The 14,802-nt window shown below is 36.0% G+C and overlaps 1 protein-coding gene across 4 annotated transcripts in view; it reads left to right on the top strand.

Annotated features, from left to right (window-relative positions):
* The window catches only part of SIK3 (SIK family kinase 3), a 214,899-nt gene that overhangs the window by 109,423 nt on the left and 90,674 nt on the right, over positions 1-14,802 (top strand). For all 4 annotated transcript variants that reach the window (XM_054693123.1, XM_037505330.2, XM_037505331.2 and 1 more), the window contains exons 2-3: positions 487-603; positions 3,658-3,721. In XM_054693123.1, the coding sequence (XP_054549098.1) occupies positions 487-603; positions 3,658-3,721 (181 nt within the window). The remainder of the gene's footprint in view (positions 1-486; positions 604-3,657; positions 3,722-14,802) is intronic.

Raw genomic sequence — 14,802 nt, 5'->3', positions numbered from 1 at the left:
AGCATGTGATAAGTGCTGCTGCAATCACCATCATTATGGAGTTACCCAAGCACCAGGGAGAGGTGGAGTATACCTGTGGAATTTCTGGTCGAACCTCACTAAATCATCGTGTACTTACAATACAAGCTTCTTATCTTAATGAGAGGCCCTACATTCTGTTCTCTGCACCAAAGCATGATTTACCCAGAGAGTAACCACATCTATAGAGTAATGAAGTGTTTTATCATGGGGTTTTACTATAGGAGCAATTTAAGAAATGGCAGAAGACCCATTAGCTTTTGGAGTCTGTTCCTTTGAGACCAACTTGCTAGGAATCCATTTCCTGTCTTTTTAAAAGAGTAAATTCATTTTCGTCATTGACATTCTGTAAACAAAATACTGGCAGCTTGTCTTTTGTGGAATATAATGTCTTAAAGTGGATTTAATTTTCCTTAGTAAACTGCTTTTAATAATGCATCAGAGTAAATTTTCTTCCTTCTTTTTCAGGTTGCCATCAAGATCATAGATAAGACCCAGCTGGATGAAGAAAACTTGAAGAAGATTTTCCGGGAAGTTCAAATTATGAAGATGCTTTGTCACCCCCATATCATCAGGCTTTACCAGGTAGGATCAAGGGGTATAGTGGGTAGTAACAGAGCCGAGGATGGTATTCACAGCTAACTTTGAAGGAAAAAGTGGGTGGGTGAAAATCTGTGACTTTTTGCTTCTGTGTTTATATGTACATCCTACAATTTTCCTGACGTTGTTCTTAGCAAGAATTAATAAAAAAGATTATTTAGAAGATGATGAGAACTTAGTTCTTCTATCTAGTTCAGAATACTAAAACAGAATGGGAAACTCAAAAGGAACAGAGACTTTTGAGACAGAAAACTAGAGATGAATGTAACACTTTGAAAAGAACATAATTTGAATACTAATTTTTGTGATCATGTTATGAATTACAATGGCAGAAGATTAAGTTCTTCTTATATCAACTCAAGCCTTTTAGCCTAGTAAGGTTCTGGGCTAGTTTTCCAAGGTAATGTTTGATTATTTTGATAACCTAGATCATTTGATTATTTTGATTCTATGTAATGGAAGAGATTTCTAAAGTAGTTTTCTCACCTTCCCAAGAAATATGCATAAAAAATATTTCCTTAGCCAGTACAAAAGCAGCAAATCTAACGGCTGGAATTTCAAGCCAGATAGGAGGAGAGGGCCTTGCCTTAGCAGGCTGGTGGAAGAGATATTTTGGGAGAGGTGGGGCTTTGAGGTGTTTCTCAAATTGCAATGTGTTGGCAGCCACAAGCTCTGCCTCTGCACTGGGCCAGCCCTGCTCACTGCCTTCTACCAGAACACCCATCGCCTATTCTGCAGGAAGTGGCCACCCACTCAGTTCATTTGCTGCTGTTAGTCTGCAGTAAATGGTTACTGGCCCAGACATGGGGCCATGTGCAAGTGTAGAGAAAGTGCCACCGAGGCACAGTGGGCAAACTTTCATCATCTGTTAATTTTATGGAAAAGAAAGCATGTTGTGATGTTAGTGTGTGTGGCTAAGGCTACAGCTTTAGGGCTTTTTTCTGCCATCAGCTGCTCACATAATGAAATTAATTGGATCAGCAGGAGCAGACTTGTTGAATTTTATCAGACTAAATTATGTTCAACCACACCTATATTGTGCCCCAGAAGCAAACCTGCACAAGTTTCCTGGTGCTGTCTGAAGACCTATATCTGCAAACTCAGAGGTGTCTAACCTCGGCTTCCTTCCTAACCTGACAGACTGAGTTAACTTCTTGACCTCACTCTTTAAAATACATCGTCTTTAAATAACTGTAGGGCTTTTCAGCTGACCGTTCTTAAGAGGTTGACTTGTTGGTATTAACCTTATAACTGAATTCTGTAACTTTACCTTCCTTATCCAAGATTTCATTAGCCTTTAAGAATTTCCATACTTCCAGTCCTGGTTTTAAACAATGCCCTCTTTTAAGCTTTAATTGTGCACTCTGGCAGCTAGTATGTTAGTGGGAGATTCTGAGCTGCCAAGGTGAATGGGTGTCAAATTGTCTTCATTTAGTATCAAGGTAGTTTTCAGTCTGCTTGCAAAAGCTTTTTTTCCTCGGGTTTAGAGAGTGAGCTAGCCAAATATAGCCAGTTATATAGGAAAGTTGTTAAACTCTTCAAAAGTTTAATAATTTGAGAATATTTGCTTTGCTGCCAATACAAGGCCTGGGGTTACAAAAGGAGATATACAACATGATGTTTATGTTTTATTTTTATATTTCTAAACACCTGCATATACTTAAGACACTTAGTTTTTGTTATATAAATCAACAGTATAAAAAGAGCTTGAAAACAATACATGTAATAAACAGGGGGCTGCTCTCACCAGGATACAGAGTTTTTAAAAAATTAATTAGAAAAAAAGGAATGACAGTTACTAGAATGAAAAAATAAATTAGCATCCACTCATCCAATGGTGTACCATGAAACCAGTGAAAAGAAGGGATAGATTTATTATTATAATATCATACAATACATAATACTGTTGTATGCTATTGATATATACGATGTAAAAGATGAAGTACTAGAAAATACTTTAAGAACATAACTAGCTTTGAAGTATATTTAAAAACTAGTACTGTATTGCCCAATATGATATCTCCTAGTGACACATGGCTATTGAATATTAAAATGTGGCTAAAGTGAACGAGAAACTGAATTTTTAATTTTAATTTTAACTAATTAAAAACTGAAACAGTTTACGGTTTTTAAAACATGATTTTGGACATGTTGGTTAAATAAAATATATTATTAGAATTAATTTCATCTGCCTTTTACCTTTTTCATGTGGTTACTAGAAAAGTTAAAATTTTATATGAGGATGGAATTTTATTTCCATCGAAGTACTCTTCTCTAAGATGATATAGAATGTTTTCTCTGGGGTATAAAATGGAGGAGGTTGGAAAGAGGAAAACCTTCAGTCTTTTGTTTATATCCTTATATTTAAAATGTTTATAATGAGCATATATGCTCATAGATTACTTTTAAAAAACATTTAATGGGAAAGATAAAAGGAAGAATGAACAGACTACAATTAATAAGAAAAAATGGTAAAATAGAGACCAAGAGAAAATAAGAGTCATATGTGTTATATCAAGTATTACATTATTTACATTGCTGTTTCCAGTTTTGAATAAATGGATAGTAGAAAGGAAAGTTGTCATTTCTATGAAAAAAATATAAAAAGGCACATCCATAATATGATTTCTGTGCTGCTCATTAGTGAGCCCCATTGTCTTCCCTAAGGCTTTTGTGTTTGGTTGGGTTTTGGGGGAACATGTTTGAACTTCAAGTGATCAATGTTGATCATGAACTTTAGGGTCTTGTCAGCCTCTTCTCTCTGTTTTATGGCACTTAAGAGATTATGGACCAAAAGCTGAATCAAGTACTAAATATTTCCTATTGTGAAGAATTTGGAAGAATACCTATTTTTCTCTTTTCTTCTTAATAATATTCATATCTGTTCCTGACCTTCCTGCCCCAAATGTTTTACATTTCCTTTAAGCAGTAATGGTTATCAGTATTTCAAATGACAAAAGAGGAGTCTTTAGTTTCTCTTCCTGTGATATCATCCTGTCATTTGTGTCACTGTCTGTCACTTTCCTGCCTTTGCACCAGGTTATGGAGACAGAACGGATGATTTATCTGGTGACAGAATATGCTAGTGGAGGGGAAATATTTGGTAAGTACATTTATTGCATTCTTTAAACAGCTATTGAGCACTCTATGGCAAACCTAAAATAGCTGTCCAGTCATTTGAGCAGCTGTCACTTGATGCTGTCCTTCAGTGCTGTGATTTTTCTATCAACGAAGTAATTTTAATTCTTTTGATTCACCTATTTCGATCCTTTCACCATCTCGGTTTCCTCTGTAAAGGCGTTTTGTGTATTTCAATTAGGTGTTGAAAGTGGGGATTAAAGTGCTCCCAAAACAAATACCCCTGGTCAACAGGTTCTGAGGGTCTTTCCTGTTGCCAGTAACTGGGGTTACTGAGTGTGACAGAGTTCCCACAAGTGTGTGGGCCTCTGTTGTGTGATAAAGAACCACTTGGAGCAAACAATCTCATCCAAAGCATTCTTAAACTTTGTTTAAATATAACATGTAACTATATTCCCTACCATGTGTTCACAGTTCCCTTGATGAGTCTTATAATTTTGGAAGTTTTGTCTTCAGTAGCTATTTTTTTCTCTCTTAGTTTAACACAACATCAGAATTAAGCAGACAGATTTGTTACTAGAAAAATCTGATTTTGAGTTGGTATTTTTTTTTTTTTGTAACAGTGATAAATGGAGCCAAGTAGAGGTACAGGGTAGGCTTTTAAATCTAGATTGATGTGTGGTTTTCCCCCCTGTGACAGGTCACTACACAGAAAGTTTCCTTCTTTATGTATACTTTTAGGTTTATCTACTTTCTTTATTTGGGGGTTTTGGTTGATTTAAATTTGGATAAAAAATTTTTGTTTTATTTTTTAAATATTGGCACTTACTACTTTAAAATATACTTAAAAGCATAAAATCACTTTAAAATAGAATCTTCTTATAATGCCTGGTCAGTTGTGAATGTGTGCATTTTTTGTGTGTGTGTGTTAAACTTTTCCCAGATATCTTAGATTTTATGTCTAATAATCTTTAGGATAAGTATGAATATTTTTAAAAAGGAAGTAGCATCATTTCTTAACATTTTTAATTGACTTTGAATATGTGTCTATGCAGAATGGTCATCTAGATAGAACAGGGACCTTAATGTTCCCAATAACCAAAAAACAAAACATACTACATATCAGATACACCTTGCTCTTCAGGAAAACAGATTTTAGAAGTGGGGAAAAGATAAGGATCTCCTGGTCATACTTTGTGGGATTGTAGCTCAGGGCATGACGGAACAGAACAGTACTTAGTTTTCATGGTGTTATTATAAAAGCTCCAGAATTGGAAGAAAATGATGCATTACCTGAAGGAATCATTGTGACTACATAGGGCTATAACTTCTCATGGGCTCTGCTGTTTAGAAGTGTCTGTGTAAGATGAAAGCAGAGGCTTAATCAAGAACATACGTTTTGGAGGCAGTTGGACCTGGCTTTGAATAAGAACTTTGCCACCTATTTGCTGTTTTACTTGGAGCAAGTTATTAAATGATTCAGGGACTCATTTAATAAATCAAGTTATTAAATGATTCAGTTTCATGATCTGTAAAAATAAATCTGTAATATCTGCCTCACAGTTTGTGAAGATAAAATGAAATAGCATATTAAATGAGCCCTAGTATTTTGCTTCCTTTACCTCTACGTTATAGAGTAAATGGGAGATGGAAGTCTGGCAAGATAGTATGAGACTGTCTGCAACTCCTCAGGGAATCTGGTAAAAATGATTTAAAAAATCCCCAAAACCTGTCCATTTAAAGTCTCTGGAAATGGTATGGAGAGTAAATATAAATTGGTGAGACATTTATTCAAGACCATATAAGAAAAGTTGTGAGAAATGGGAATCTGTGGTTCTTAGCCAGTATTTCTCCCTCCTTACCTTTTGACAGCTCAGTGAGGTAGAGATTCCACTCAAGACTACAGCCAAGATCATGGGGCCCCTCAAAACCCCCATTCATACTCCCTTATCCTAGATTAGTGGCTTTCTTTCTAGAGGAACAGGATGTCAGCATTTCTTTTTTTTCTTTTTTTAAAGATTTAGTTTATTTATGCATACAAGAACTGAGGTGTAGGCCAGAGGTATGGGGTGTGTGTGTATGTGTGTGAATGGATTCACCAGAGACAGAGTGGGGAGCAGAGCAGGTGAATTGACTGAAATACACTGCTGAGGGGAGCAGCGGTTGAGACAGGAGTGGTCTGCAGTGCCATGTGGGTCAGCTCCCTGGCCAGGGATCTATCTGATGCCGCAGTGGCTGGGTGATAGCTTGCTAGCACTGAGACTTTAACCCCTGTGGCACCAGAGAGGCCCCAGGATGTCAGCACTTCTCATCTTGGTCCCTGCTGCCTGTGCCTGCTAAGTTCTGGGCGAGTGCATTTCAGGAATGGGAACTTCCTTCTGCCCATCCCCAATGTGTGGAATTTGGGTATTATATGCTGACAATTCTGGGACCTGCGCCACTCTTGCCTGAGGTTTTAGGTTGGTGGTTTCATCCCAAGAGTGGCAAATTGAGAAGATCCTAGACTGCATCCTCAGTCTCCTTCCGCTGAGTTTCCAGCATCTAAAGTAGAACTGTCACTCAGAGCTTTGCCATTGTCCTCACATCTAGCTTGGGAGACCTGGCTCAGAGATTTGCCCACAGAGAGGAGAAAGAAGCTGTAAAACAAGTAGCTCCTAAGTTCTTCCCAAAGGAACTGACTTCATTGCGATAGAGAATGAAGAAGTTCCAGCCTAAAGGCACTCATGGAGATTGTGGTGAAAGGCATTTGAGAGGAGATTCAGGATACAGGATAAACTTAAGGCCAGCTAGTTTGCTGGAAAGAACCAGGGAATAAAATACCATAAAAACCTTCCTGAAGTCAGAACAAAAATCAAACACTGATGTCAGAAACTTCCTTCAAAGGAAACAGAATTTGGTTGGATTGTTTATAGAACAATTTATACCCCAGGGCATTGCTGAAACAGTAGAGCAACCAGCTCTCAGTTATTGGAGTTTAAAAGCTGGGTGTGGTGAGCCCTACCCAGACCCTGGCGATCCAGTCATCTGAGGCTAACTGTGGCTCTATCAGAGTGGTACCTAGGAAACAACATCAGAGGCTAAACACTGTATATAACAGGAATAAATGTCACCGAAAAAACCCAACTAGTCAGTAAACAAACAGGCAAAGAAGAATAATATGCTTCAGAAGGGGGAGGTGTATCAGTGCCCAGAGGTGCTGTAGTATATCATCTAAAATGTCTCGTTTCCAACAACAACAAAAAAACTATGAGTCATGCAGATCAATAGGAAAGTATGACCCATATACTAGGAAAAACAGCGGGTCACAGAAACTGCCTATCAGAGACACCAGATGTCAGATTTGTCAGACAAAGATTGTAAAGTAACCATTATAGACACATTTACAGTAATGAAGGAATGCACAGTTAAAATATTAAAGGAAGATATGACGACTGTATTACACCGAATAGAGACTATCAATAGAGAAAATTTTAAAAATTGATCCAAGTGGAAATTATGAAATTGCAAAGTAGAATAACTGAAATAAAAATTTAAGTAGAGAGACTTAACTGTAAATTTGAACTGTGAGAAGAAAGAAAAAGTGAATTTGGAGATAGATTGGTAGAAATTATGCAAGTTGAGTAACAACGAAAAAAGTAAATTAAGACCTGTGGACAGAGCTTCAGAGAAAGTTCTTGGGATACTATGTCAGGTATACTAATATATGCATAATGGCATTGCCAGGAGAAGAGAGAAGGAAAGGAACAGAAAAAATATGAAAGGAAACAATTACTGTGAACTTAACAAATATATTGGAAAAAACAATAGCCTACATATCCAGGATGCTTAATAGTCCAGATAGAATAACTAGAAGAGATCCATAAATAGTTACATCTTAGTAAGAGTAGTGAATATTAAAGGCAAGCAGAAAATACCTAAGCAGCAAGAGAAAAATGACATGTCACATAAAGGGAACCCCAGAAGGTAAGCAGAGAGCTTTTCAGCAGAAAAAATTGAGGCCAGAAGGCAATGGGAGAGGGCCTTCCCGGTGGCGCAGAGGTTGAGCGCTGGGTTGCGAAGCTGCCCGCTGCCTCTGCAGCTCCGGTTTGATCCCCGGCTGCTCCCCGGCCACCGGAGGAGGGGCCCACATGGCGCGCAGACCTCTCCTGCCGCCCGCTGCTCCCCTCAGCAGTGTGCTTCGGTCCTTCTGCCTGCTCTGCTCCTCGCTCTGGCTCTGGTGAATTCTCTCACCCTCCTGTGCTTCTGACTGTACCCAGTGCTTGTATAAATAAATAAATAAATCTAAAAAAAAAAAATAAAAAAAAAAGGCAATGGGAGAACATTTTCAAACATTTCAAAACAATACAGAAACTATTAACCCAAAATCTAGATCCAGTAAAGCTATCATTCAAAAATTAAAATGAAATAAGACTCTCCCAAATAGTCAAAAATTGAGAGAATTTGTTGCTGACAGGTCCACCTTATAAGAGTTACTAAAGGAAATTCTTCAGGGTGAAAACAGGTGATCTCAGATGGTAGTTGAGTCCAAACAAACAAACAAAAAGAACAAGAATATCAAAATAGGTAATTATAAAAGAGGAGATGCATATTTTCTCCTCTCTTCTCTTAACATATTTAAAAAGCAATTTTATGAAATAATAAGTATGTAATGCATTGTTAGTTCTGTAATGTAGTATATGTTTAATATATTTGCCCACAAAAACACAATGATAGTGTGTGAGAAAAACTGCATTGGGTTAGGAAAATGGTACAGATATAATTATACAGATGGTAAAGAAATAATTATAGCAATGTATTGTTGGGATTGTATCAATTGATACAATGTATATTAAAACATTATGAAAAGAGTAAAAGAAATAAGCTTGTAAAGTCCTATGAAATTGCTGGAATTAAACCATTATGCATCAGAATTTCATTTGGATAAGAGAAAACACAGGTAAACCTGATGGTGATCACTTAGAAAAGAGAAGTAAAACAATTGTAGTGTTAAAAAACCATTAAAGATTATGAAATAGGTGAAAATTCAATCATACATTTTAAAATAAGCAATGGGTCAAAGAAGAAGAAGCGAATCCAGAAAATACTTCAGGTGAATGAAAATAATGACACATACCCAAAGCTATGGGATGCAACTGAAATATTGCTCAGAGGAAAAGCTTATATCTGTAAAATGCCTATAGTAAGGTATTATAAGATATGTAATATATATATTAGATATATATTAATTAATCTGAAATTAATAATCTTCTACCTTAAGACACTGGAAAAGGAAAAGCAAATGAAACTAAAGGTAGCTGAAGAAAGGAAATAATAAGGATTATAGCAGAAATCAATGAAACAAATGGAAAAGCAGTAGATAAAATCAGTGAAACCAAAAGCTGGTTCTTCAAAAATATCATTAAAATTGACTAATCTTTAGCTAGATTGACCCTGAAAGAAAAGACTTAAGTTATTAGAATCAGAAAAGAAAGAGGGTATGTCACTGTAGACCATATAGAAGTAAAAATTACTATGAAGGAATACATGAACAATTATATACCAAAAAAGTGTTTAATATAGATAAAATGGACAAATTCTTAGAAAGACAAAAAATATTGAAATTGACTCAAGAATAATTAGGTAATCTGAAAAGACCTATATTAAGTGAAGAAATTAAAGCAATAAGATAAGAAAAAAATAAGAAAAAACCTCCCATTAATAAAGCACAGACACAGATGACATCACTCTTGAATTCTACCAGACATTTAAAGAAGAATTAATAGTAATTCCTAACAAACATTTCTGAAAAATGGAAGAGGAAGGTCTATGCCTCATCTCATTTTATGAGGTCAGTGTTACCCTGTAACAGTACTTGACAAAGACCTCACAAGAAAACTTCAGACTAATATCTCTTATAACTGTGGATGCAGAAATCCTCAGTAAAATAGTTAAAATGAAATTCAGGATTAAATAGGAATTATACACTATGACCACATGGAATTTATGTCAGGAATGCAATGTTGGTTTACAATATAAAAACCCATTAATACAGTAACTTCAGATCAATAAAAGAAAAAGCAAAATGGGGCATGATCATCTCAAAGGCTGGAGAAAAAGCATTTGATAGAACCCAGCACCCTGCTATGATAAAAACATTTAACAAATTTGAAATAAAAGGGCATTTCTTTAACCTGAGAGAGGATCTCTGAAAAACCTGTAAGTGGCTTCATACTTAATGATGAAGGACTAGATGTTTTCTTCTTCAGATTAGGAATGAGACTAAGGTTTCATCTCTTTCCACTTCTGCTTAAGCATTGTATTGGAGGATTTAGTTACACCATTTAGATAAGAAAGATATAAAAGGATAAAAGGCACATAGATTAGAAAGAAAGAAGTAGAGCTAACTCTATTCACAAATGACATGATTTTGTGTATAGAAAATCCCAACAAATCCACTAAAAATCTATGAGAACTATATGAGTTAAGGAAAGTTGCAGGTTAGCAGAGCAATACATGCAAATCATGATTTCTGTTCTCTTGAACAATGTGAAAATGAAAGATATAAATCAATTCAGCAAACAACATTATCAATAAATAATGTATTTAGGAATTAATTTAACAAAACAAGCACATATCCTGTATTCTTATAAGTACAAAAAAGTAGAAGAAAATGTTGAAAAACATTTAGATCTAAATAATTGGAAAAGACTCCTATGTGCATATAAGAATTATTATTGTTAATATTGTAGTACCATTCAAACTGATGTGTGGATTCAACCCAGTCCTCTTCAGAATCTAAGTTGATGTTTTTGTGGAAATAGACATTGTGTGTCTAAAATTCACATAGCATTGTAAGGGACCCAGACTAACCAAAACAGTTTTTAGAAAACAAAACACCAAAGTAGACTGAAGTGATTCAGCCATAAATTAAAGAAAACTGACGGTTACCAGAAACTAGTAAACACATAGAAACGATTCCCCTGGAGCTTTCAAATATAGCTTGGTCCTATTGATACCCTATACCAAGCGAAGGGGAAGCAAAATGTAATCAAAGTTGGGCTGGACTTAAAATCATCAGCTTTGCTGTCAGAAGCAGCTGACTTGATTTGGAAAGGAAAACAAAGAACCCATGCTCAGTCATGTTGTCAGTAAAAATAGCAAGCTTGGTAGGAAATGAATGTGGAAGGCTCATAGCTTTGCTAACTAGGGGTTACATTCTTGTTTAGGGTGAGCAGAATCATTAAGTAGGCAGAAATTTACTAGGGAGATCCTGTTAATGAGAGAACCGTGACAGGGTAAGGTGAGTTTTGCATTACTTACTTGGGGACTGACTTCCACCTGGAAGTCCTGGGGGAGAGAGCCCAACAAAAAGGAAAAGCTTAGAGACTGATGGAAACTCTCTGAACTTTGAATGTATGCCACAGCCACCAATAGCATAGAATAAAAGGTCTTCTGACTGATCAGTAATCTGTGTAAACATAGGGAAGGTCTTAAGGAAACCAAGCTAAAACGTTAAAATAAGAATTAAAACAGAAATTTAATAGAGAAATCAATGGCTACATACCATAGTGAAGACATTCTTCAATTATTTCCAAGAGGACTATTGAAAAACAGACCAAAACAAAACAAAAAATAGCAATAACAATCCTCGGTGTGGGGGAGATCATAATCTAGGATTAATGAAATATGCTATCTACAATACCCAGTTTAAAAAAAAAAGGATGTTAAATAAAGAAAAGATGTTTAAAGAAAGAAAATCCTGGAACATTTGACCCTTACTCAGGAAGAACAACAGTAAATAGAAACTTTGAGTGAGGTGTTACTTTTTAGGAAAATAACAATAAAGTAATGAAGGTTACTTATAAATATTATAAATATATTCAAATAGGTAGGAAAACCCATGTCTAAATAAATGAAGAAAAATAATCAGTCTCAGAAACCTGTAGGACAAGATCAAGCATGCCAAATACACTTGTAAGTGGAATTCCATCAGGAGAAGATGCAATGCAAGGGATAGAAACAATACTTGAGATAATGTCCAGGAACTTACAAGTATATCATAAAACATTAATCTATGATTTCAGGAAGCTTAATGAATTCCACAGTGAGATTCAGAATCTCAAAGAGATCTACATCCAGACATATCATTGTCAATCTGCTAAAGACAAAAGCAAAGAGAGAATCTTGACAACAGCAAGAGAAGTGACACATCCTGTACAAGGATGATTTATAGCTGAGTTTTCATCATAAAAAATGGAGGTCAGACTGGATTAACATATTTAAAATGCCAAAGTAAAAAAAACCCTGTAAATCCTAAATTCTATATGTAGCAAAACTGCCTTTTCCAATGGAGATAAAGACATTCCCAAATAAACAAAGAGAGAATTTCTTGTAAGCAGATCTGTTACAGGGAATATTCTAAAGGAAGTGTTCTCTGAAAGGCGATGTCACCAAATAGTAACTCATATCCACAGAAAGAAGGGGAGAAAATTAGGAAAGATGAATATATTAGAAATATAAATAAATAAACATACTTCCTCCCCCTTTTCTTAATTTCTTTAAAATACATAAAAAATAAAGAGATAATTATAAAACTTCATCCTGAATTTCTAACATATTAATATAAAGGAGGTTGAGAAAAATGAAATTATATTGGAATAAGCTGATCTATTTTACTAGAATCAAGTGAGTATTCATTTGTATCTGACTGTGATAAACTAAGGTGCATATTATTATCCCTAAAGCAGCTGCTAAGGTAGAAATCAGCATCCTACTTTGAAGGCCAGTGATGTAAATGACTCTTGAGATACATGGCCCCAGTGGGAAGAAATGAGGGAATTTGTAACTAGAAAGGTTTTTTATATTGTTTTGTGTGTGTGGTGTGTGTGTGTGTGTAGAACAACTGGGGTGTGTAGGCCAGAGGTGCAGGGGTGAGAGGATTCACCAGAGACAGAATGGGGACCAGAACAGATGGATCTTCTGAAATACACTGCTGAGGGGAGCAGCAGGTGAGACAGAAGATGTCTGCTGTGCCTTATCTGGGTTAGCTCCCTGGCCAGGGATCAAATTCTGGCCATAGAGGTGATAATGCTAAAGCTTAACCCATAGGCCACCAGGGAGGCCCTAGCAAGGGTATTCATTGAATATTTGTTGTCTTTTTACTACATATTTGACTTAAATCTATCATTTATGTTGAGGGAAAGAACCAGTAGAACCGGAGGAAATGTAGACTTAAGGAAGACAGTGAGATTTAATGGAATATTCTGCCAGTAGATAAAAAGGGATACATTTTAGAGGATAGGTGGAGGGATTAGTCTTGGGTAAGATAGAAAGGAAAAAGATAGCGGTAGAGTTGAAGACTAATAACTTTGCACACGTATGTGTATGGAGTTGAAGTGGGATTTACGGAGGCTTGAAGTTGTGAGTCTGACTACCAAGTACTAATTTTGTATGTGGAGATTAGATCTTGATAGCAAAAGAAATAAAAAATCAGCTGATAGGGAATAAGCTGAAGGAATAAGAGGCAGCTTGGATATGCTACCACCTGCAGATCTTAACTTGGTGGCTTTTTGTGGCTTAGTTTTATGGTTTGTTTATTAGCAGTGCTTGGGAGTTTGGGATTAAGAGTGAAGAACATAGGTGGTTGGTTTGATCCAGAGTTTTGTAATGTTGCTTGAAGTGATGAATCATGGTGCTTGGAAGTTTCTGCTCTAGATGTAAAGGTTATTAGCTGGGAACTTTATCCCAGTGTTGCTGGCAGATTAAGATACAAGCTACTTTTGGTAGTAGTTGGCTACTCCATTCCAAACTTAGTTTCTGAGTTGCTGAAAGAGTTACAGTGTTAACCTTTGTGGCAGTTACATCTTATCTGAAATCTTTTCTTCAGCTTTGAGTATTATATTGTAAAAGGGATATCAACAAAAGGAAGGTGATAAACATGGTGAGCAGTATTTGCAATTGTTGGAATAAGGAGTGGGTTAGAGAAAGCTTCATGGAGAAAGTAATGGTTGAACAGTGTTTGATGTGAGAAAGGTTTGCTGAATGGAAGTCAGCTTTATAGGGAGGTAGCATTTGTAGAAACTGTAAGGAATGAAACAATTTGGTATATTTAGGAAAATAGAACTTGTTTCTTAGAGGATGGGCTGATGATTTCTCAAATTACTTCAAAAGTTCTAAGAGTTCTTTGGAAATATCCGAGATATCTTTTCTGAGGAGTTAGGTATACGAGATAGGACTAAGATGTCATGCATTCAACCGATACCCATTTTTCCGTCATCTTCAATAAGACTCTCTCTGCTTTTATATATAACATGCCTATTGGATTTCCACATAAGATTTCATTTAAATAAGTTACTCTGTGACCAAGTTACTTGGTAGTGAACCATAGATGCGCTTTAAGCCAGGGCCAGACTGGCTTTAAGCCAGTCTGACTGATATTTTAAAAAGTTTATTTTGGTGGCACTACATATCAAGGGATATATTTGAGAAAGATGAGAGTAGGGACTGGGAGAGTATTTAAGCAGTTATCTCAATAAAGCAGGTGAGAACTAAGGAGATTCTGATAAGTAATGGTGCCAGGGATAGAGAAAATGGATTATAGATTTAGTTAAATGAGGCAGCATTATTATAGGTTAAGAACACAGATAAAGTCCTGTTGTGATTCAAATCCTGACTCCCCCACTTACTGCTTTTGTGACCTCAGGCAAATTTTTAAACCATACTTACTGCCTTTGGTACCTCATCTTTAAATGAAAATAATAAGAATAGTGATAATGATGATGGTGGTGGTGGTGGTGATGATGATGTCACTTATCTGAAAGAGTTGTTGTGAGGACTGTGTGTTTGTAAATGGCTTAATCTGTGCAAAAATAGTTTGTTCATAGCAGTATTATTCATAATAGCTAAAAAGTTGAAAAAGTTCGACTCTCTGTCAACTGATGAATAGATAACCAAAATGCACTATATCCATGCAGTGGAATGTCATTCTGTGGTAAAAGAGGGATGCAGTACTGATTCATGCCACATTGTGGATGAACCAGAAAACACTGTCATGTGAAAGAAGCCAGACCCAGAAGACCACTTACTGTATGATTCCATTTATGTGAAATGTTCAGAAATAACATATCT

The sequence above is a fragment of the Talpa occidentalis genome, unplaced genomic scaffold, assembly GCF_014898055.3.
Source record: "Talpa occidentalis isolate TD23 unplaced genomic scaffold, MPIMG_talOcc4v2.1 talOcc4.12, whole genome shotgun sequence".
Classification (NCBI taxonomy): Eukaryota; Metazoa; Chordata; class Mammalia; order Eulipotyphla; family Talpidae; genus Talpa; species Talpa occidentalis.
This window is presented reverse-complemented; position numbering and strand designations above follow the sequence as displayed.